This window comes from Salvelinus fontinalis, chromosome 19 (assembly GCF_029448725.1).
Source record: "Salvelinus fontinalis isolate EN_2023a chromosome 19, ASM2944872v1, whole genome shotgun sequence".
NCBI lineage: Eukaryota > Metazoa > Chordata > Actinopteri > Salmoniformes > Salmonidae > Salvelinus > Salvelinus fontinalis.
Genome location: NC_074683.1, coordinates 29,827,394 through 29,849,257, shown reverse-complemented (window position 1 = coordinate 29,849,257; position 21,864 = coordinate 29,827,394). Strand labels below are relative to the sequence as shown.

Sequence of the window (21,864 nt, the reverse complement as noted above, 5' to 3'; positions counted from 1 at the left end):
GGATGACAATGTTTGTATTTCCAATTTCTTTGATGAAGTCTGGGTTCCTGCTCTTTAAGCCAAAGGCAGATGACCTCAGACCTTGTATATTCCAGGATCAGATAGTAAAAGCTTTGTGTTCCATAGTGTCTAGTGTTGTTTTTGTGTGGTTTAGGCCTGGACCATCACAGTAGGTGTGAGCAGAGCATGTTAAGCATCTGATACATACCTCTTAGGTCTCAGGATGGGGCTTGGGTGGGTGTAATAGTGGGGGCTGGGCCTGTTGGTCTGCTCACGGCCTGGGCGTATGTCCTGCTGTCATGTTGAGGTCCTTGCTTCAGTGGCAGGGGGCATGGGGTGGGCAGAAGGGGCATTGGTCTGATATGTTGGGGGGGGGGCTATATAGGGTGTGGCCAGGGTTTGCTTGGGGTGGTCTTAGCTGGTTGGGGTGATGCTGTGGTCTGGGTGTAGGTCCTCCTTGGCATGGGTTCTCTCCCTCTCTCATTCTCTCTCTCTCTCTCTCTGTGACTCTTTCTCTTTCTCCCTCGGTTTCTTTCTTTCTCTCTCTCTCTCTCTCTTTGTCTCTCTCTCTTTTTTCTCCTCAGACCGGACTGACCCACTAAGGGTATCATCACATAAGAGTTGCCTGCGTGTTACTTTCCATTTCAGTCATATGCTATGCAATTTTACTTACAACATAATTTACAACCATCATACTTCGTTGGTCTATGTGGGTTTGAAGAATTGCAAGTGTCCGATATAGGCCACAGTAGATTCCAAGACAATAAATATAATTCGTATTTTTGGAAACAATCTTTGACCATTTCTTTGTAGAGGCGCCAGTGAGGACAGAGAGAAATGTCCTATTTTTCATGTATTTCTCTAAACAATTAATGCTCATATGGCTTTGCTTATGGCAGGCCACCAAGCTTATCAATAAACATAACTAACCAATGCCACACTATCAGATAAAAGCTCATTAGCATATCAAAGGTACTTCCCAGTCCTCGCCGGTGTCAGAGGACTCTGATGCACTGTCGTCCACTGTTACCACAGACAGCTTTAGTAATTCATAACATTTATACTCAGGAGGTAAGAACAAGGTTTTTCAATCTCATTATAGTGTTTTTTCATCTCCCAGTCTCTGACATCTTTGAATCATGCAGTCCCTCTCCATCTATCTCTTTCATGTGCCACTGAGTGGGGGAATAAGCCAATATGAAAGCATACACCAACACAGACCACCGAAACAAAAACTACTTAAAGTCAATATCTGAATCATTTTTAAATTCATGCATTTTACCTTCTGCACGATCAATTAAGTCAAGAAGTATTTTATGTTGAAAATATTTTCAGTATGAGAGATACCGTATGACAGGGAGACTCTTATAATGTGTTTGATGTGGGTATTGAAGACTCTACTTTATGACTGGGAGCATTGCTATATGGTACAGACAGAGTGGTGAGAGGGAAACATTGGGAGGTTTGGAATGGAGAGATGTAGTTGAAGGTGGCAGCTCTTAGACTAGTCATACCTCTGGTAACTGTAGTAGGAGACGGTTTCTTTGGCAGGTCTGAGAAGCTGCTTCCATCCAGACCTGATCCCTTGTGCTCCTTCTTCTCAGTGGCTGTAAGAGCAGAGGTATCCATAGTGGACAGCAGGGAGTCCGTGTCAACCTAGAGAGACAGGGAGGGAAAAGGAAAGATTCAAGCAGAAGATGTGTAAAGGCAATACAAATGTTGTTGACAAAAGATTATTTTGGAATGAGGAGGTGGATTTTGTCACAACACACACACATACTCACTGGCTGTAGCAGTGCCCGAGTTGCCAACAGAGGGAGTTCTACAGATCATACGCTCTGTATTACAGTCCAGCACTGTGTATAAAATATGAAATGAATAAGAAAGAATGTAAAAACTATTCAGTGTCCTGACATGAAGCAGACTTCTCTGAGATAATGCAGAGTGTTGCTGGTTGCCAGGCACCGTCTGGGGCACAAAGAAAGACACAAAAGGACACATTATTTTACCATATTATATCATGTAGCGTGTCTGGTCACAGCCTCCTCTCTTACACAGTCAAACTAAATGTAGATATTTAACTTTTTGTCAGAGAGTAAAAACAGTATCCCTCAGAATATTGTCCACAAATAATACATGAATGTACTGTAACTACCATGTATATAAGCTACATAGTTTTAAGGCGTCACTCAATATGAAAACGTACACTTAAATAGACACAGGTTTTTCAGTTGTTCAGTGTAATAATTTCCTAATGTCCTTCATAGTAAAAATGTGACACACTCAGCAGTCTGTCTTTTAGCCACTATGACATCACCATGACACCACATTCACATGCTTGTTTGAATGGCAGTAGACTTGGCAGCAAATGACTTGTTTGAGTTTGTGGAACCTAGACGATTATCCTCGGCTAAGTGCAAAGAAGTAGCGGTCTAAAGCTAAGAGGGGAGATCACTCCACACTCTCAAATTTAAAATCACATTTTAAGAAGAGAAATTGTAGAAATAAGTAGGGTTTATGGCTGTGGAAGCTAGTGATGACCCACTGTCACTAGGCACTAGCTTGTTGTCATGGTTATCAATACTGGTTTTACCCCTTTTAGTGTGTCAATATGAGGGTTTCGTTGTTGACATTGTCTAATCTGACCTGTATGCACTGATTTGATTCATTGTGATTTATTGGTTGATTCATTGGTTGAATATATGTTTATTTATTATTTTTTCAATGACTTGACAAACAGCACTTATGCATGCGCTTGCAAATAATTTCTGAATTAGGGAGTGCTCTGTCACTATTAACATTTTAACACTACAGGCCTTTAGGTATGGCATACACCGTATTTGCAGCATGTTGGTGTTCTAGAGACCAAATATGACATTATCTCAACTGATGATACAATTTCTTTCCAATAATTAGTTTATATGCTACTGTAATGCATTGATTAAATATGTTATTTTTCTCTAGCCTTTTACACTAGCCACTATGAACAGTACTCACAGAACACTATCAAGTAATTCAATGTGTGCTCATGTGTGAAGCATCCTTTTAGGTTTCCTGTGGTTCTCCAACATCTTGTGTTCTATTGGAGATATTGCGGACCAGTGGCCATTGGTATGACCCTTCAGAGGTACTAGTCGCCTGTCCCGCTGCCCGTCCCTGTGCCTAGGTAAGCCGATTAAGAAGTGGGCAGCTAACAGGTTTAAAAGGCATCTGTTTCTTTATTGTCTTGCCAAAAGCAAATAAAAGTTGTTTTCCCTCTAGCCATCTTGTCACTGAGGCTGACAACTCATTCATAAGACATTTCCTTTTACGATCACAATCCAAAGCAGTAAGAAGTGTTTTATTATCTGTTTCAGCTGATTCCAATGGTTGTATGACATTGGCAACAAATTATATATATTTTTTTACAACCAAAGGCTCTTGGATCAACGAAGGTATGCCCAACCCTAGAGCACATAGTAAACCCTAAACATCAGTCTATCTGTCTTCCTAGTGACTTGATCCCTGAAGAAGAGAGAATGTCTTCTTGATAACATCATGTTTAATATGAACATCTGGCTTGCAACACATTAATAGCTGTTGTTTCCTGCTATAATTCAAGCCAAGTATCGTTTTTTTACTACTAAAAACAAAAAGCTATGTTTAAAGTGATAAGGAAGCATTGGTCTGAAGCCGAAAAAGAAAATAAATTCACATGAGCACTACAATGTCTACTCTACCCATACTCTACCAAGGTTTTCCAGAACACAGCTTTGACCTATCACAGAAGAGATATTAGTCTATTGTACTTCAAACAATGTGTATGCAGGTTGCTTAGGATTCAAACCTTCTCAAACAGCCTAATTCATACTCTTAGAGGTGCTCCCACAATAATGTGATTTGTACCACATAGAAGTTAAAGTATTGGATTCTTCGCACACCACACTAATCCCATTCCATTACCATTTCAAGCTTTTTTTTTATTATATGAAAGCAAGCTTCTTCTAGTAATATGGTGCCTGATTGTATTTCCTTAAACCTTTATTTTAAAGATGGTGATGCTACAATAATACACATTTACAATAGACCTATATCAAAAAATACATACAACCTAATATAAACAGTGCCTTCGGAAACTATTCAGATCGTTTTTTTCCCTCATCAATCTACACACAATCTACATACCCCAGACCCAGCCCTCTAGCTATGCTTTATGGAAGAATGTAACTTAGTTGGCTAGGATATATTGTCAACATTGAGTTGTGGTTCATATGGTACAGTCTTGTTGGCTTGTAGCTACTGGCTAGTTGGCTAGCTAACTGGCTATAATAGCAGCCAGGGAGGTTTGCTAGCTTATTTGTTTGTGCTCGGATTTAGTTTACACAGATGACTTCAGTCATATGAAAATCCTTCCATAGCTAAATATACCTAGCTAGCTTCCTTTCCTTGTAGCTTGCTTCTCATCCGACTGGTGTTAGCTGACTAGCTACAGCTGCTAGCCTGCTATAAGCCAGCTGCTGCTGTTGTTGGGCAGCAACTGAGTTTCTGCTCCTGGTTTTAGAACTCTGAGATTCGACTGGAAAGATGTTAGTATTGTCAGAAATGCAACAAAAAGATAGCACATTGTTGGTTCTTAATGGACAGAAATTAGCACGCGAGAGCAATGAATTAGAGATGTAATAAAAACTGTTTCACCTACAAACTTAGTCAATCCGACATTTTGTAAGTCCAATGGTCACTTTATGGACGCTATAGTCTTGTTTGAATCTGAATTTGAGCTAGGTAGGTGCAGAGAATACTCTGAAAACTCAATTGCCAACACCCTGTTAAACAATCCGGTATGTGTACGTCCAATCAAGTTGATTTGCCAAATTTCCTTGAAATTGGTGTCATGTAGGCTTAGATATGATGATAGGGAGATTTACATTTGAGACTCAATTTAACATCGCCCCCACAATAATCACAAATATACATTAAGCCCTGAGTTGTATATTAAACAGACACAAGCTTGTTTGGTTAAGTCCATTATTAAAAATGTGGGGCTTGGATCTCAGGGTACTGTAGGCTCGGGTAAAGGACTAAAGAGCTAGAAAGTGTGTTGCTTGGATAGAAGTGGTTCCAACTTCACCCCCATCCCATCCCCCCACAGCTCCACCATGCAGGTCTTTGGAGCCTCTCTCGGACCCATTCCTCCCTCCCCTCCACTCACCGTCCCTGAAGACAGGGGTGTCAGGCTCTGATGGGACAGTACAGGTGTCAGGAACTGAACAGACAGATGGTGGATGAGGAGAACAAACAACAAGAGGCCATTTCTTCTTCTTAATTTCTCCTTCTTCCCTTCTTCTGGTTGGCTGGTCAGCCTAGTGCAGTGAGCGAACAGGATCGTGGCTCCCCCAGCCCGCTCCACTGACCCCCAGTCCACGTGACCACAGGCAGGGGACTCTATGGTGCTGGGTGTTGGTGGGATAATCCCCTATACAGGACTCCCAGACTCCTTTCTTGGATTTGTCCCTCTGCTGCCACATAACCAATAACCCACCTCTCAGTGAGCGAGTCACAGTCTGGGTCCTGGGATAGTAAAAAAGCTTTTTGTGTTGTCATTCTTCGTCTCTTCTCAAGGTCTTCTAGTCCTGTTTTTATCATACTGGGTTACACAACTTTATTTTTACACTGATTAAAGCCATAAACAAGTTGTATGTCTGAGTGAGACAATCAACAGGAAATAAAAGGCATGTGTAAGCCTGTGTACGAGCCCATTAGAGAGTAGAGAGAAGCGTGAGGACGGAGGGATAGGAGGGTAGCAATGACTATACACAAGTGAGAGGAGACCCAGATGTTGTAGCAGTTCAGTTATACCCCATTACAAACCCTTCTTTCCCCTGGTTGGTGGTTATCTGACCATGTGTTCCAAATGGCACCCTATTCCCTATATAGTGCACTACGTTTGACCAAAACCTGGACTCGGTCAAAAGTGGTGCACTACATAGGAAATTCCATATTTCTCTCTCTCGCTGAATTCAATAGAGCTTTATTGGCATGGGAAACATTTGTAAACATTGGGGCGGCAGGTAGCCTAGTGGTCACGAGTGTTGGGCAAGTAACCCTAAGGTCGCTTGTTCGAATCCTTGAGCCGACAAGGATGAAAAATGTGTCGTTCTGCCCTTAAGCAAGGGAATTAACCCCCAACAACAACTGCTTCCCGGTACTCTCAATAACAAGTCTATGCTCACTGAGTCTGTACATAGTCAAGGATTTTCTTAGTTTTGGGTCAGTCACAGTGCTCAGGTCATCTGCCACTGTGTACTCTCTGTCTAGTGCAAGGTAGCATTCTAATTTGCTGTTTTTTGGTTGATTCTTTCCAATGTGTCAAGTAGTTCTCGCTCTCTCTGTCTCACTAACGTTCAACATATCCCCTTTCACTAACACTGAAAAGAATGAAAACAGATATCAAAGACAGTCATCATCTATGGAGATTTGCAGACTCCTCTTCTGCACTCCTCTTTCGCCCCTTTCTTCCTATCTCAGGATGATGATACTGATGCTGGTAAGATCTCTCTCTCTCGTTCCCCCTCTCTCTCTCTTTCTCTCCTGCCTGCCCTTATGCAACCCAACCCTCTCTCTACCCTGGTGTAGTGTGATATATAGGGGTTTGACGCCCCTATACCACCCTCAGATGTCTGGGCCGGTGTTGAACCCGCTTAGGTTTCAGATGTATGGTGGTCCTCAGGTGAGTTATCACCACCAGCATAATGGGGTCTACTTCATAGGGTTTTTGTGTCTTGCATGTCAATATAAACACGGAGCTATATTGTATGCTCCAAAAAATACAGCATACATTTTATACTAATACAATTGTTTAGAGAAAGACAGACATTATTATCTCAAAATGATGGATAATCCTGAATGAATCATGAATAATGATGAGCGAGAAAGCTACAGAGGGTCAAAGATCATACCCCCAAGACATGCTTACCTCCCCTGGTAATGGTGAGAGGTTAGCAGGTCTTGGGGGTATGATCTTTGATGCTCTGTAACTTTCTCACTCATCATCATTCACCATTAATTCAGAAGTATCCGTAATCATGGTAGCATCCACATTAACATAGAAGTGTTTCGAAACATATTATATTCTTGTTTACAATAAAACTCACTTCAAAATGACAAAACTCATTATTTACCATATTTTTATATGAACTCATCAAAAGAAGAAACGTCCTCTCACTGTCAACTGCGTTCATTTTCAGCAAACTTAACATGTGTAAATATTTGTATGAACATAACAAGATTCAACAACTGAGACATAAACTGAACAAGTTCCACAGACATGTGACTAACATAAATGTAATATTGTGTCCCTGAACAAAGCGGTCAAAATCAAAAGTAACAGTTGTGGACTGCACCAGATTTGCCAGTTCTTGCAGTGAGATGTTACCACACTCTTCCACCAAGGCACCTGCAAGTTCCCGGACAGTTCTGGGGGAAATGGCCCTAGCCCTCACCCTCTGATCCAACAGGTCCCAGACGTGCTCAATGGGATTGAGATCCGGGCTCTTCGCTGGCCATGGCAGAACACTGACATTCATGTCTTGCAGGAAATCATGCACAGAACGAGCAGTATGGCTAGTGGCATTGTCATGCTGGAGGGTCATGTCAGGATGAGCCTGCAGGAAGGGTACCACATGAGGGAGGAGTATGTCTTCCCTGTAAAGCACAGTGTTGAGATTGCCTGCAATGACAACAAGCTCAGTTCGATGAGGCTGTGACACACTGCCCCAGACCATGACGGACCCTCCACCTCCATATCGATCCCGCTCCAGAGTACAGGCCTTGGTGTAACGCTCATTCCTTTGACGAAAACTGCGAATCCGACCATCAAACCACTTTTTGACAGTCCTGTCTGGTCCAGCGACGGGAGGGTTTGTGCCCATAGACGACGTTGTTGCCGGTGATGTCTGGTGAGGACCTGCCTTAAAACAGGCCTACAAGCCCCCAGTCCAGCCTCTCTCAGCCTATTGCGGACAGTCTGAGCACTGACGAGGGATTGTGCGTTCCTGGTGTAACTCGGGCAGTTGTTGTTGCCATCCTGTACCTGTCCCACAGGTGTGATGTTCGGATGTACCGATCCTGTGCAGGTGTTGTTACACGTGGTCTGCCACTGCGAGGACGATCAGCTGTCCGTCCTGTCTCCCTGTAGTGCTGTCTTAGGCGTCTCACAGTACGGACATTGCAATTCATTGCCCTGGCCACATCTGCAGTCCTTGCAGCATGCCTAAGGCACGTTCACGCAGATGAGCAGGGACCCTTGACATCTTTCTTTTGGTGTTTTTCAGAGTCAGTAGAAAGGGTTCTTTAGTGTCCTAAGTTTTCATAACTGCAAGCTGTTAGTGTCTTAACGACCGTTCCACAGGTGCATGTTCATTAATTATTTATGGTTCATTGAACAAGCATGGGAAACAGCGTTTAAACCCTTTACAATGAAGATCTGTGAAGTTATTTTTATTTTTACGAATTGTCTTTGAAAGACAGGGTCCTGAAAAAGGGACTTTCTTTTTTTGTTGAGTTTATATATTTTTTATTTAACATTTATTTAACTAGGCAAGTTATTACCACAACATAATCTGAAACACAACCAAAACAAACTGCAAACGCATCCAACAAGTTTGTAGTCACAAGCTTGATGTAGTCATTGCGTGCTATGAATATAAGACCAAATGTTACTTTTTAAAATTTTAATCGATAAGAATCTTTAGGGGTGCCAATAATCTTTATCAAGGGTGTCAATAATTTCATAGCCCACTGTATATCTGTAATGAGTTTTTGTTATTTTTCCTGTGACTATTTTACTGTATATGGCCTAACTGCAGAGTGGAGACTACGGTCTCTCTGCATGTACAGAGATCCTCCATGCACTGTTCTGATGTACTTCTTTTAGTCAAGATGTTCACCTCCCCTCTACAGTCTGGCATTCAGGAAATACATGCCCGTTTCTGTTAACTTCCAACATTGATTTAAGAGCACTGAAATCACTTCACCAATCACTATCCTAACCTCTGTTGGTGGCTTACAGGATCTCAAATATACAGCCTGGGTTAGGGCTATCCCCGACCCCAAAAAAAGTATTGGTAGAAGTGTTTAAACGTCTATTCTTCCATATATACATTAAACAAAAACATAAAAGTAACATGCAACAATTTCAAAGATTTTACTGAGTTACAGTTCATATAAGGAAATCAGTCAATTGAAATAAATTCACTAGGCCCTAAACTATGGATTTCACATGACGGGAAATACAGATATGCATCTGTTGGTCACAGACACCTTAAAAAAAAGGTAGGGGCATGGATCAGAAAACAACTCTGTATCTGGTGTGACCACCATTTGCCTCATGCAGCGCGACACATCTCCTTCGCATAAAGTTGATCAGGCTGTTGATTGTGGCCTGTGGAATGTTGTCCCACCCCTCTTCAATTTCAATGGCTGTGAGTAGTTGCTGGATATTGTCGGAAACTGGAACTAGAGCTCCGGCAGTCATGCGTCATGACCGCAGAAATATTCTACACGACAGTTGAGTCACGGTAATCTCCTCTTATGCACTCTGGACATGTGTTAGTAGTACCCAACTCGCTAATGATCATCAGGTCACTAATGGCCTGGTACTCAGGGCTCTATTGTCCCTCCATCAGGTCCTAATGGCCTCGTAGTCAGGGCTGTATTGTCCCTCTAACCACTCTGACAACAACGCAAACACAATCAAAAATCACATCAAACACTTATCATCAAAACAGTATGTGCTTTAAAACTCACTGTGATTGAACAATTTGAAGAAAGAAGTTCAACAACCAGTTGAAACTGAGTGGAAAAAATGATGGTTGTGGGTGTTGTCTCAAAGCCAAACACAATGAAATGGACAGTGCTTTCTACTGTGACGATTCATTCAAAACACCCATATGCATATTAGAGCTTATGGATACACATAGGCCCAATTATGACCTCAAGCCCGAAAAAGACCTCAGAATTAATATGAGTGGGCCTTTATAATACATTGCCTACCGCATATTACACATGGCAGAAAAAACATTTAAAAAATACTGATGTGAGATATCTTTGGTACATAATTGGGCTAGCCTAAATTAAACAAATTCAGAGTTAACCTACAATTATATTGCATTTGTATTTGATTTTGAATAGCCTAGTAATAAGACATTTGTTATATTTTCATAATTAATAGGCTGACACATTCCCTTTAGCTACAAAATATCTCACCACCGTGAGTTTCCTCCCCTCTCTCCTTCATTGGAGAGCCCATTGCATACAGAGATTTGGGTCGGAATATGACCTGTCACACAGCAAAATACCCGGAGTAGCCTATACCTGACATGTTCCTGCCCATTTGAAAAGGGGCCATTCTTAATCAAAACTAATTTTACATATTAGTAAAGACAGGATTAATTTGAGAATAGTCTGATGGGTGAAAATATGATCACTTGATGAGAGAACAGCGTGTGCAGCCTGAGGCAAAGGAACAGACAGCAAGCATTTTTGACGACTTTCTTAAATCATCAATAGCCTATAGTCGCATCATGCAGCCCATTTACCTTTGGATTTCTAAGGCTTTCTAAGGTTTTTATCATTCACAGCTAAACTTGCTAAATAACTCTAAATCTAGCGTATAAGACCTGTTTCAAATTCTCACTTTTATGCTCTACATCAAACTTCATATGTGACCGACCGGCTCGATTCGGTATTATGTAGCAAAATTTGAAATTGTGTTTTTTACATTGGATAAAAGTAGAGACTCAGAGCTAGAAAATGGTATATCATACACTACAGTTGAGGAACAATGGAAAAGTAATTCTGCTGTGAAAGTTGATAAACTTGTAACCTCACTTTTGAGAAAATGGCCCTTGAATATTTTGGACACGTGCTGGAGAGCTCTTCTTTGTCTACACCCATTCAGCATTGTTCACACCCTCTTAAGCTTTAGCACCACACTGCTCTTTAAGGATTCACATGTGAGGCCATGTACTAAACAACCAAAGATTTCAAGACTAGAGGCTGGTTTATCCTGTTGAGGCTAGGGGGTGCTGTTGTCACTATTTATGGAAATCGTGTAATTTTTGAAACGGCTTCCTACTAAATTCTTGATTGTACAATATGCATATTATTATTATTATTGGATAGAAAACAGTCTCTAGTTTCTATAGCCGTTGAAATGTTGTCTCTGAGTGGAACAGAACTCATTCTACAGCAATTTCCCTGACATGGAGTCAGATTTCACACATTTTGGCCCCTGATCTGGAGTCAGTTAAAAGGCCACTGTTATTGCTATGAGTATACAGACACTGCTTACGTCTTCCCCTGGATGCCTTTACGTGATGACGATTTGAATGGTATCGATTGCGCAATCACAGCCCCTATAAAACAAAAACACGTGTAGGTAGGAACTCTTTTCCAGATGCGTCAGGCGCGCGGTGGACACCGACCCTGCTCTTTTTCCAAGCATTAGTGTAGCCAGTTATATTTCTCCGGTCATGTTTCTACTTGTTATAGGAGTTAAAAACATCATAAGGTAGTTAATTTAAAGCGTTTTATAGCAATTTATATCCGTTTAGTGCGATTTTGGGACATTTATTTCTGAGACACTGTGAATCTCTGGGCACGGTTCCAGTTCATGCCGAACCCAATGGGCATTTCTACATGGCAAGAGGACAGCTTTCGACCAAAAGACGATTAGACCCAAGAAAGGATTCTTTGCCCAAGATTCTGATGGAAGAACAGCTCAAAGTAGGAACAATTTATTATGATAAATCGTGTTTCTGTCGAGAAATGTTAATCGCTTATGACGCCATCTTGCTAGACGTAGCTTCGCTTGGCGCAAACTGTATTGAAAAGTAAGGATAATTTAAAAAATGTAAATCGGCGATTGTATTGAGAATTAAATTGTCTATCAATCGCTGTCCACCCTATATTTTTTAGTCACGTTTATGAGTATTTATGTATACGACTAGATCACTGTCTAATATGGCGCACGACATTGTCTGACCAGCTGGGCAACTTTTGTCATTGTCTAACCATGATTTTGGTGGCTAAATATGCACATTTTCGAACAAACTGTATATGTATGTTGTAATGGGATGTTACAGGAGTGTCATCTGAAGAATTCTGAGAAGGTTAGAAGGATGTTTACGTTATCGCTCTCTTTGGCTAGAATCAATGCTCTGGTAACGTTTGCATATGTGGTATGCTAATATAACGATTTATTGTGTTTTCGCTGTAAGACACTTAGAAAATCTGAAATATTGTCTGTATTCACAGGATCTGTGTCTTTCGATTAGTGTATGCTGTGTATTTTTACGAAATGTTTGATGATTAGTAATTGGGTAAACACGTTACTCTATATATTTATTCTAGTCCATTTGTGACGGTGGGTGCAATTGTAAACTATGACATCTACCTGAAATATGCACATTTTTCTAACAAAACCTATCCTATACCATTAATATGTTATCAGACTGTCATCTGATGAGTTTTTTTCTTGGTTAGTGGCTATCAATATCTTAGTTTAGCCGAATTGGTGATAGCTACTGGTGTTGGTGGACAAATAAAAGATGGTGTCTTATGCTAATGAGTTTAGCTAATAGATTTATATCTTTACATATTGTGTCTTCCCTGTAAAACATTTAAAAAATCGGACATGTTGGCTGGATTCACACGATCTGTGTCTTTCATTAGCTGTATTGGACTTTAATGTGTGAAAGTTAAATATAAAAAAAAAAAATTTTTTTTTTGAATTTCGCGGCTCTGCCTTTTCAGTGGAATGTGGGGGGGGGGGGCAGTCCTAGACAGGTTAAACTACAGGTGTGTTCGTAAATTTAATCTGGAATGCCAGTGTGCTCTGGGCGTTCGTAGACTCAGAGTGTTGTCAGATTGTCCGTTCATAAATTCAGAGCGCTTCGCTCTCGGAGCGTTCAGAGCACACAATGGACACTCTGGCCAAGCAGTAGGGTTGATCTGAGCATTCTGACCTAACAACAGCAGTCAAGCACCCAAGCTAACTGGCTAACGTTGGCTAGCTTGTTAGCTACTTCCAGACACAAATGAGAGAGCAGGTCACTCTGACCATTTTACTCGCCCTAGCAGAGCTGGTTAGGCTGTTTTTATGTTATCCAGAGTGTTGTTGACTGCAACTGTGCTGCTGGCAACAATTTAATTACACTTTTTTTGCCAACGTTTACTGACACCGGCCATATTCAACGGGTGTTGAGCGTTCGTAAATTCGTCAGTTATTCTGCACTCTGGCACACTCAGATGAATGCTCTGAAATCAGAGTAGATTGCCAGAGCGAATTTACCTGCTACGTCTATCGACAGTTGTCGCAGTGACATCATAAATATTCTATTGAAATGGTTACTTGCATAGCGGAGTCTTTTGTTTAGACCTGTAGCTAGTTAGCTAAACAGTTAACCATAATCTGAAATCATAACGTTACTACCCTGCATGAATCTGCAGGTAGCTAACCAACCAGGTTCAATGTTAGCTAGCTACCTAGCATTAGGCTATAACTTGCAATGCAAATGGCTCTGAGATACGAATAATATTACTACACAAATCATACACGTAACGTTATCTAGCGAGCCAGCCAGCTAACATTAGCTAGCTAGCTAACAGTACACTTTAACTTAAAATGAAAACAACTTTTTGACTGAATTAGATACGTGTAATATCTGAAAATGTAGCTAGCTAGACTATCTTACCCGTATACATGGATGGACACTTCTCTCTCTGTCATAAATGCCATGGTTGCCTTAGTTTGAAGATGTAATCCGGAGACAGGTTGTCACGTTCCTGACCTGTTTTTCCTTTTCTTGTATTTATTTAGTTGGTCAGGGCGTGAGTTGGGGGGGGGTTATTTTCTATGTTGGGGTTTTGTGTTCGGCCTGGTATGATTCTCAATCAGAGGCAGCTGTCAATCGTTGTCCCTGATTGAGAATCATACTAAGGCAGACGGGGTTTCACGTGTGTTTTGTGGGTGTTTGTTCTTGTGTCAGTGTTCCGCCACACAGGACTGTCACGGTAGTTATTTTGTATCGCATATTGTTGTTGTTAATTATTAAATCACTATGGAAACTAGCCACTCTGCGTATTGGTCCGATCCGTCTTGCCTCTCCTCGTCCGAGGAGGAGGATTACGACTGCCGTTACACAGGTGTTTTATACAACAGCCTTCTGTTTGTTCTCTTTTCGACTCCGTCTGCATATTTGCAATCAAACACCAGAATTTTCTCCATCTCCTTGACTATCATATTCTAATTCCACTGTGCATTCTACTGATTTCAAAACTCGGTCCTCCAGAAAGTGGAGAACAACACCTTTGCAGTATCTTTCAAAAAAGAAGCGTTAAAAAGGATTACCTACACATACTGACCAGATCATGTTATAGACAGAAGCGTGCTAAATGGCAGACCAATCCAAACTCATCTTTCGGCATGTCCAGCATACCCATTATCTCAGCCAATCATGGCTAGCGGGGGGGTTACTGTCTTTTTCTGTGGATAAACCAACTAGGCCCGTAATTGAACAATTTTATTCATATTTACAGATGGCATACAAGTTTGTTATCAAGGCAAATGAAAGTTCACATGTTCCAGAAGGCATTTCTGCCAAAAAACTTTGATTAAAAAAATGTACGTTCAAATGGCTCTCCTGTGAAATAGTCTTGCGCGACATATGCCTAGTTTCCTGAAATGAGTCAAATATGCGCACTCACTCTGGAATGGGAAATCATCTAATATAAAATAATGGCAAGGGACTTATAAGCATATCTTGTTGTCACGTTCTGACCTTAGTTCCTTTTTTATGTCTTATGTGTTAGGTTGGTCAGGGCGTGAGTTGGGGTGGGTAGTCTATGTTCTTTTTTCTATGTTGTTATATTTCTGTGTTTGGCCTGGTATGGTTCTCAATCAGAGGCAGCTGTTGATCGTTGTCTCTGATTGAGAATCATACTTAGGTAGCCTGTTTTCCCCATTTTGGGTGTGGGTGTTTATTTTCTGTGTAGTGTCTGTTCACCTTGCAGAACTGTTTCGTTTTCTCCTCGTTGTTATTTTGTGTAGTGTTCAGATTTCAATTAAGACAAACACTTACCACGCTGCATTTTGGTCCTCTTCTCCTTCACCAGACGAGAATCGTTACACTTGTCTGCTAAATGAACAAGCCTTCAGCCTATGGAATGTCACTTAGCCAGATAACATAGAGTAGGCCAACTCATATTCTGTTATCTGAAATAAATGTTTCTTCATAACATATTGTTTCTTTAGACCTTATTAAAATAAATAATGGATTTATTGTGATGGTGTATATTCAATTGATTTATTAGACTTTTTAAAACGTAGATGTTCCGAAGGCAGCGCATCAGTGGCTTGTATGCGTGGAGGCCTAGAGATGCTAAATGTGTTTATGTTAATTAACGAACAATTACTGTGACACCGGCAGACTTTTGCATGACAATAACAGGCTGACAAAATGTCATGAACGCCACAGGCCTAACTGGAACACTCTGTCGTACACGTCAAACCAGAACATCCCAAACATGCTCAATGGGTGACATGTCTGGTGAGTATACAGGCCATGGAAGAACTGGAACATGTTCAGCTTCCAGGAATTGTGTACAGATCCTACATGGGACCGTGCATTATCATGCTGAAACATGAGGTTATGGTGGCGGATGAACAATGGGTCTCAGGATCTCGTCATGGTCTCTCCGTGCATTCAAATTGCCATTGATAAAATGCCAATGTATTTGTTGTCCGTAGCTTATGCTTATGCTACGGACTATAAAATGTTGTGTGCCCGAACAAAATGTTGTCATAATATATGCACAAACTGTTTCCGAACTGTTTTGGCTGGGAAGCATGTGGATGCTTTAAGACAAGGGCACATTCTAGATGGGGGAAATCACTGTCTTCAGAACATCATCCACCCCTGAAAACCTTTGAAGCCCTGGTTTAAAAAGGGCACAGGTTAAAATATATGGTGGAAAAGGAACTGGCAGCATTCATTAGTCATATGCGTGACTCAGACGCAGGAAGGAATATCTGTTGTATGACTTGTCATACAGATAGGTGTCCTCATGGTCAGTGAACCGAGAAAGGAAACTATTGCCCTAACATGTTCACAAAGGAAGCTTGAGTCAACTGACAGGAGACTATCTGAAATTTGAGCACTCATATTAGAGGAAGATCAGACTGTAACAGTGAAGAGAAATAGTGAAAGGTGCTACGGTATATACTGTATGCCCATTGCCCAGGCTAGGAAAGTACTACTATTACTGCCTTAACATGGATTCAAAAGCAAGGAAAGTACTACTATTACTGCCTTACAATGGATTCTCCGGGCAGGAAAGTACTACTATTACTGCCTTAACAAGTTCACAAAGGAAGCCTGAGAGAACTGGCACTTGACTATAAACCTTATTTATCCAAAGCCAGGTCAAAAGTAGTGCACTAAATAAGGAATAGGATGCCATTTTCAGATTTTGACTATGAAAAAATACTTTGAGTACACACTGTACATTCACTGAGTAAGGTACACTAGATCCCGTGTCCTGTTCTTAGTAGCTGGGAGGCACTCAGTCAGTCACTCAGAGGCCATGTTCTTCCAATGATCCCCAGAATGAACAGATGTACACATACGAGTCCTGTGGATGAGCTGTTCCCTTTAACCCACCCTCCCCCACCACCACTCGCTGCTAGTACATGCAATATCCTGTGGTTGATCTCTTTATATAAAACAGATGTAAAGACTCAAACACAATCGCCTGAGAAATGTCCTAACTGTTTTTTAGGGGGTAGATCAGCTTTAATATTACAGATAGATTGTAGCTTTCATCAATGTAATTGTCTGCATCATTTTCATTTGATACGTTACAGCCTTATTCTAAAATGTATTAAATAAAAAGAATCCTCAGCAATCTACACACAATACCCCGTAATGGCAAAGCGAGAGAAATAACAGAAATACCTAATTTATATAAGTATTCAGACCCTTTGCTATGAGACTCGAAATTGAGTCCACCTGTGGTAAATTCAATTGATTGGACATGATTTGGAAAGGCACACACCTGTCTATACAAGGTCCCACAGTTGACAGTGCATGTCAGAGCAAAAACCAAGCCATGAGGTCGAAGGAATTTTCCGTAGAGCTCAGAGACAGGATTGTGTCGAGGCACAGATCTGTGGAAGGGTACAGCATTGAAGGTCACCAAGAACACAGTGGCCTCCATCATTCTTTAAATGGAAGAAGTTTGGAACCACCAAGACTCTTCCTACAGCTGGCCGCCCGGCCAAACTGAGCAATCAGGGGAGAAGGGCCTTGGTCAGGGAGGTGACCAAGAACCCGAGTTCCTAGAATTCCTCTGTGGTGATGGGAGAACCTTCCAGAAAGACAACCATCTCTGCAGCACTCCACCAATCAGATCTTTATGGTAGAGTGGCCAGACGGAAGCCACTCCTCAGTAAAAGGCACATGACAGCCCGCTTGGAGTTTGCCAAAAGGCACATAAAGGACTCAGACCATGAGAAACAAGATTCTCTGGTCTGATGAAACCAAGATGGAACTCTTTGCCCTGAATACCAAGCGTCACATCTGGAGGAAACCTGGCACCATCCCTACGGTGAAGCATGGTGGTGGCAGCATCATGCTGTGGGGGTGTTTTTCAGCAGCAGGGACTGGGAGACTAGTCAGGATCGAGGGAAAGATGAATGTAGAAAAGTACAGAGAGACCCTTGATGAAAACCTGCCCCAGAGCGCTCAGGACCGCAGACTGGACAACGACCCTAACAGGACAACGACCCTAAGCACACAGCAAGAAAACGCAGGAATGGCTCCGGGACAAGTCTCTGAATGTCCTTGAGTGGCCCGATCGAACATCTCTGGAGAGACCTGAAAATAGCTGTGCAGCAACGCTCCCCATACAACCTGACAGAACTTGAGGGGCTCTGCAGAGAAGAATGGGAGAAACTCCCCAAATACAGGTGTGCTAAGCTTGTAATGTCATACCCAAGAAGACTCAAGGCTGTAATTGCTGCCCAAGGTGCTTCAACAAAGTACTGAGTAAAGGGTCTGAAGACTTATGTAAATGTAATATTTCTGTTTTTATTTGTAATAAATTAGCAAACAAATCTAAAAACTTGTTTCTGCTTTGTCATTATGGGGTATTGTGTGTAGATTGACGAGGAAAAAAACTATTTAATCAATTTTAGAATAAGGCTGTAACCTAACAAAATGTGGAAAAAGTCAAGGGGTCTGATTAGTTTCTCAAGGCACTGTACATACACGTCCACATATATAAATGTTCTAACTGTGATCATTTCAATTTCTCACTATGTAATTACATTGGGGTTTGTGTGTTGAGGAGTTATGTTATGTTATGGCCATGCAGTAACAAGAAAATCATTGTGCTAAAAACAATAATCATACAAGCACTTGATCAAGTTGTGTCATGTATGGTCAAAGAAGTTGCATCTGCTCAGGAGAGGAGAAACCATAGATGATCATATCATTCTATGGGAGAAACCCTCAGCTCAGATCAGCTGTCATTTGTGCCACATTGCAGAGTCGGCTTCTTTCTTTCAGTAGCATTTGGGGCCTGGTCATTTATCCTAAATGTGTTGTTACGACTCATTCTCAACAGTTACAGCTGTCAATATCCTCACCAGGCCCCTTAGGCAACAGCGGGTGGTGTGGGTGGTATGGTGTGCACATATGTGTGCATCCCTTTGAATCAAAGGCAATAATCTACAGTTGTCATTTGACCTTCCAAGTTTATCTATTTAATGATGACACATCCACATTGATATTACAAGAGATTATCATTCTAATATAAGTGCTTTTGAAAGCAGACTTTATCTCTGAAGTGTGTGTGCCGGCAGTCTGTCAGCTGTTCCTCAGCTCGGACGCCTTGGTGACAAGGGGACAGCCCTAGCTGTTGTCTGAGGCCCTTGTGTGTGGGGGGTCAATGTCCTACCAGCTGCCACAAGCACACCAAGAGGTGCGATGACAACCTGGAAGCCACACTGAGCCAAAAATACCTGGTTAAGCAATCAGCCTAGCCTGTACTTCAATTGTCAGAACATGTCCGTCTTTTACAAGCGATGATTCAGAAGCATTGACACCTAGTGACTCTTTGAGAATGATAACAAAAGGTGTAAAGACCGGCCACCCACACATGAGACGGTAGTAATAGGTACGTTAACACCACAAGAGGTCTTAATGGTCTTTTCCAATCTGTCTATTTTAAGGAAGTTCCACACTTTTCTCAACACTGAGGATAAGGAGCTCGGGATACTGTTACAGTTCTGCCATGACCGCATTCATGCCGATTCTACTCTGAACACACATTGCGCAACATATTTGTTGTATTATATTTGAAAAGTCTTACATGGTTCAAGTTACTGAGAGAAGACAAAAGCAGCATGCATCCACATATAATCCTCGTCCCATCAGGTTCTCCCATCTAATGAGAGGATTCCAAAACAAACTACCTCAAAATGGACTGAACCCAAAACCAGAGTTCTGTTCTGAGCCGGAGAGAGGCCGACGCAATGGCGGCAGGCAAGCAGCGAGCTAGTGGACATGTGTGCGGGAGGGAGTTGGTGTAGAACAGGGCTCTCCAACCCTGTTCCTGGAGAGCTACCATCCTGTAGGTCTTTAGCTCCAACCCTAATCTAGCGCACCTGATTCTAAAAATTTGCTGGTTGATAAGCTGAATCAAGTTAGTTACAACTGGGGTTGAAAGGAAAACCTACAGGAGGGTAGCTCTCCAAGAACAGGGTTGGACAGCCCTGGTGTAGAAGAACCAAATGGTTTCTTTGCAAGCAGCTAAATGCTTTCAATGCGCTCCCCTCGTCTCCTAGTCTATCACAGAGGAGTCTGTGGCCTGGCACAAAGTAAGGGACTTAATATTTCTCATCATATGGAATGTAATACGATTACATTCAGCCCCTATGGGCAAGTCAGCAAGTCAACTTTGCTTTGTAGCTACGGGAGGCCTTTGGATAAATCATAACTTACATCTGAGGCCTCTCCCCTTTCTCAAAACCCCATTGTTGGAAGCACAAACAGAGCATGCACACACGCCACACACACACACACTGTTGAATATGCTGCGTGTTCTGCAAGCGGCCGCTCTATAGAACTGACGCTCTGCATCAGATTAAAGCCGACGGCAAACACTGAAGACAATACACCATTGTCTGGGAGTCCATGTCAGTCTTAGGAACAACCAACACAGTGAATCTGGTCATTCATTGGCAATGGAGAGTAAGATAGGAGAAGACACAGTGGTGTTAATAATGATACTCTGTCTGGGCTGCTGCCAGCTGCTGTGAAAGGAAAGTTTCCGTGATGGAACCGCAGATCATCTTGTTACCCTGGCTAACCCGCTATAGGAGGTGATTAGCAGTAGGATCAAGGCAACCCTCTCCGATTAACCACATGCTGAGCTCAGATCTCTCCAGTGTCCGCCAGGCTTGGTGTTGGTTCAGAGCATTAGGACGAACAAGAAGTAAGGAGAACCAGGCACATGGTTCGGCTACATTTTGGCTATATATTATTATGATTATATATATATATATCTTGGTGCCAGTGGACCGGAAAAGCTTGACTGGAAGTGTACTGGAAACCAAACACAACCCATGTTTTTTTCTCAAGCCATTTAGCTGGTTGAGCAAAGTGGGCCGGTCCAGTTGTGGTTATCTCTGTGTTAGCGCAGAGCTCTGCAGCTTAAACCCAATGGTTTATTTTAGGATGAAGTAATGAAATAAATGTTGTGTCCACCACTCCAACTGGCTAACTTGCTTTGACCTATAGAACCACTGCTAAAAGCCTGTGTTTGGAGAACTCTGGCCGTGGTGCTGGGTATCGTTTCAAGATGTCATGGTGTTGACACATCATATATAACACAATGTAAATTGTATACATGATTTAATCTGTTGAAGTTTCATTCCTTCCTCCCTCAGAGAACAGTGTGAAGGCAGGCTGGGACTACAGAGTTATGAAGTCCAGAGGCCCCAAAGTTGTACCCTACTCCCTATGTAGTGCACTTCGTTTGACTCGCACCATTGTTAAAGCTAATGCACTATAAAGGGAGTAAGGTGTCATTCCGGATACACCCCTGGAGTCCAAAGGCCCCCAAAATATCCCCACTTTGGTGCCTGTGACTGACTGGGGGAATTTTGTTAAATTAATGGGTAGGTCTAGAGGAAATAGATCATTAGGCCTTGTTGCGTGACTTAAAGAAACCTGGAAATAGTGTTTCCTCGAGAGAAACCATGTCCTCCGTAATTGTAGCTTAGCTTCTTGCTTTTTGATGAGGGCGACTCACTGTGCCTCCCGCCTCCAAAGATTGATGACATCAATCATGATGTAATGAGGTTGTCAGTGATTTTACCATACAGCGCTTAAATGGCTAGTTAAAACCACATTGGACTCTCTCCTTTACTTTTACAATTACGTGTTTTTTTACAGAGGAGGCCATACATGGTTTCCCATTTTCTTTCGATAACAACAGATGTAAATTCTCTCAACCTCACATTCCATGGCACTATGTATCTTAGTAAGGACTCGTTCTTGTGGCTGGCCCTGTGAGAGATGGAGAGGGGGGTGAGGTGGGGTCTAAGTACTCACTCCTTGGCCTAGCTGGCCCTGTGAGAGGTGGAATGGGGAATGAGAGGGGACAAGGCCAGGCAGGGCAGGTTGCTACTCTCCCTCTTCAAGACCGGATATGATGTGATCCTATTTAACCCCAGACACTTGAAAGAGAATGAGCCAGATGCCTCGAGGGTATGGTATAACAGACACTAAAAAGCCTTGATTGTGTCCACTTGCCATC

General features: G+C 42.0%; 1 protein-coding gene across 2 annotated transcripts in view; it reads right to left on the bottom strand.

Annotated features, from left to right (window-relative positions):
- Positions 1-21,864, bottom strand: part of LOC129816580 (zinc finger protein GLI2-like) — a 124,425-nt gene that overhangs the window by 99,046 nt on the left and 3,515 nt on the right. The window contains exons 2-3 of one of the 2 annotated variants that reach the window (XM_055871213.1): positions 1,785-1,856; positions 1,515-1,656 (exon numbers count right to left, since the gene is read on the bottom strand). In XM_055871213.1, coding sequence (XP_055727188.1) covers positions 1,515-1,629 — 115 coding nt within the window. In that variant the 5' untranslated portion in view covers positions 1,630-1,656; positions 1,785-1,856. The remainder of the gene's footprint in view (positions 1-1,514; positions 1,657-1,784; positions 1,857-21,864) is intronic. The other variant, XM_055871214.1, reaches the window with a different exon arrangement.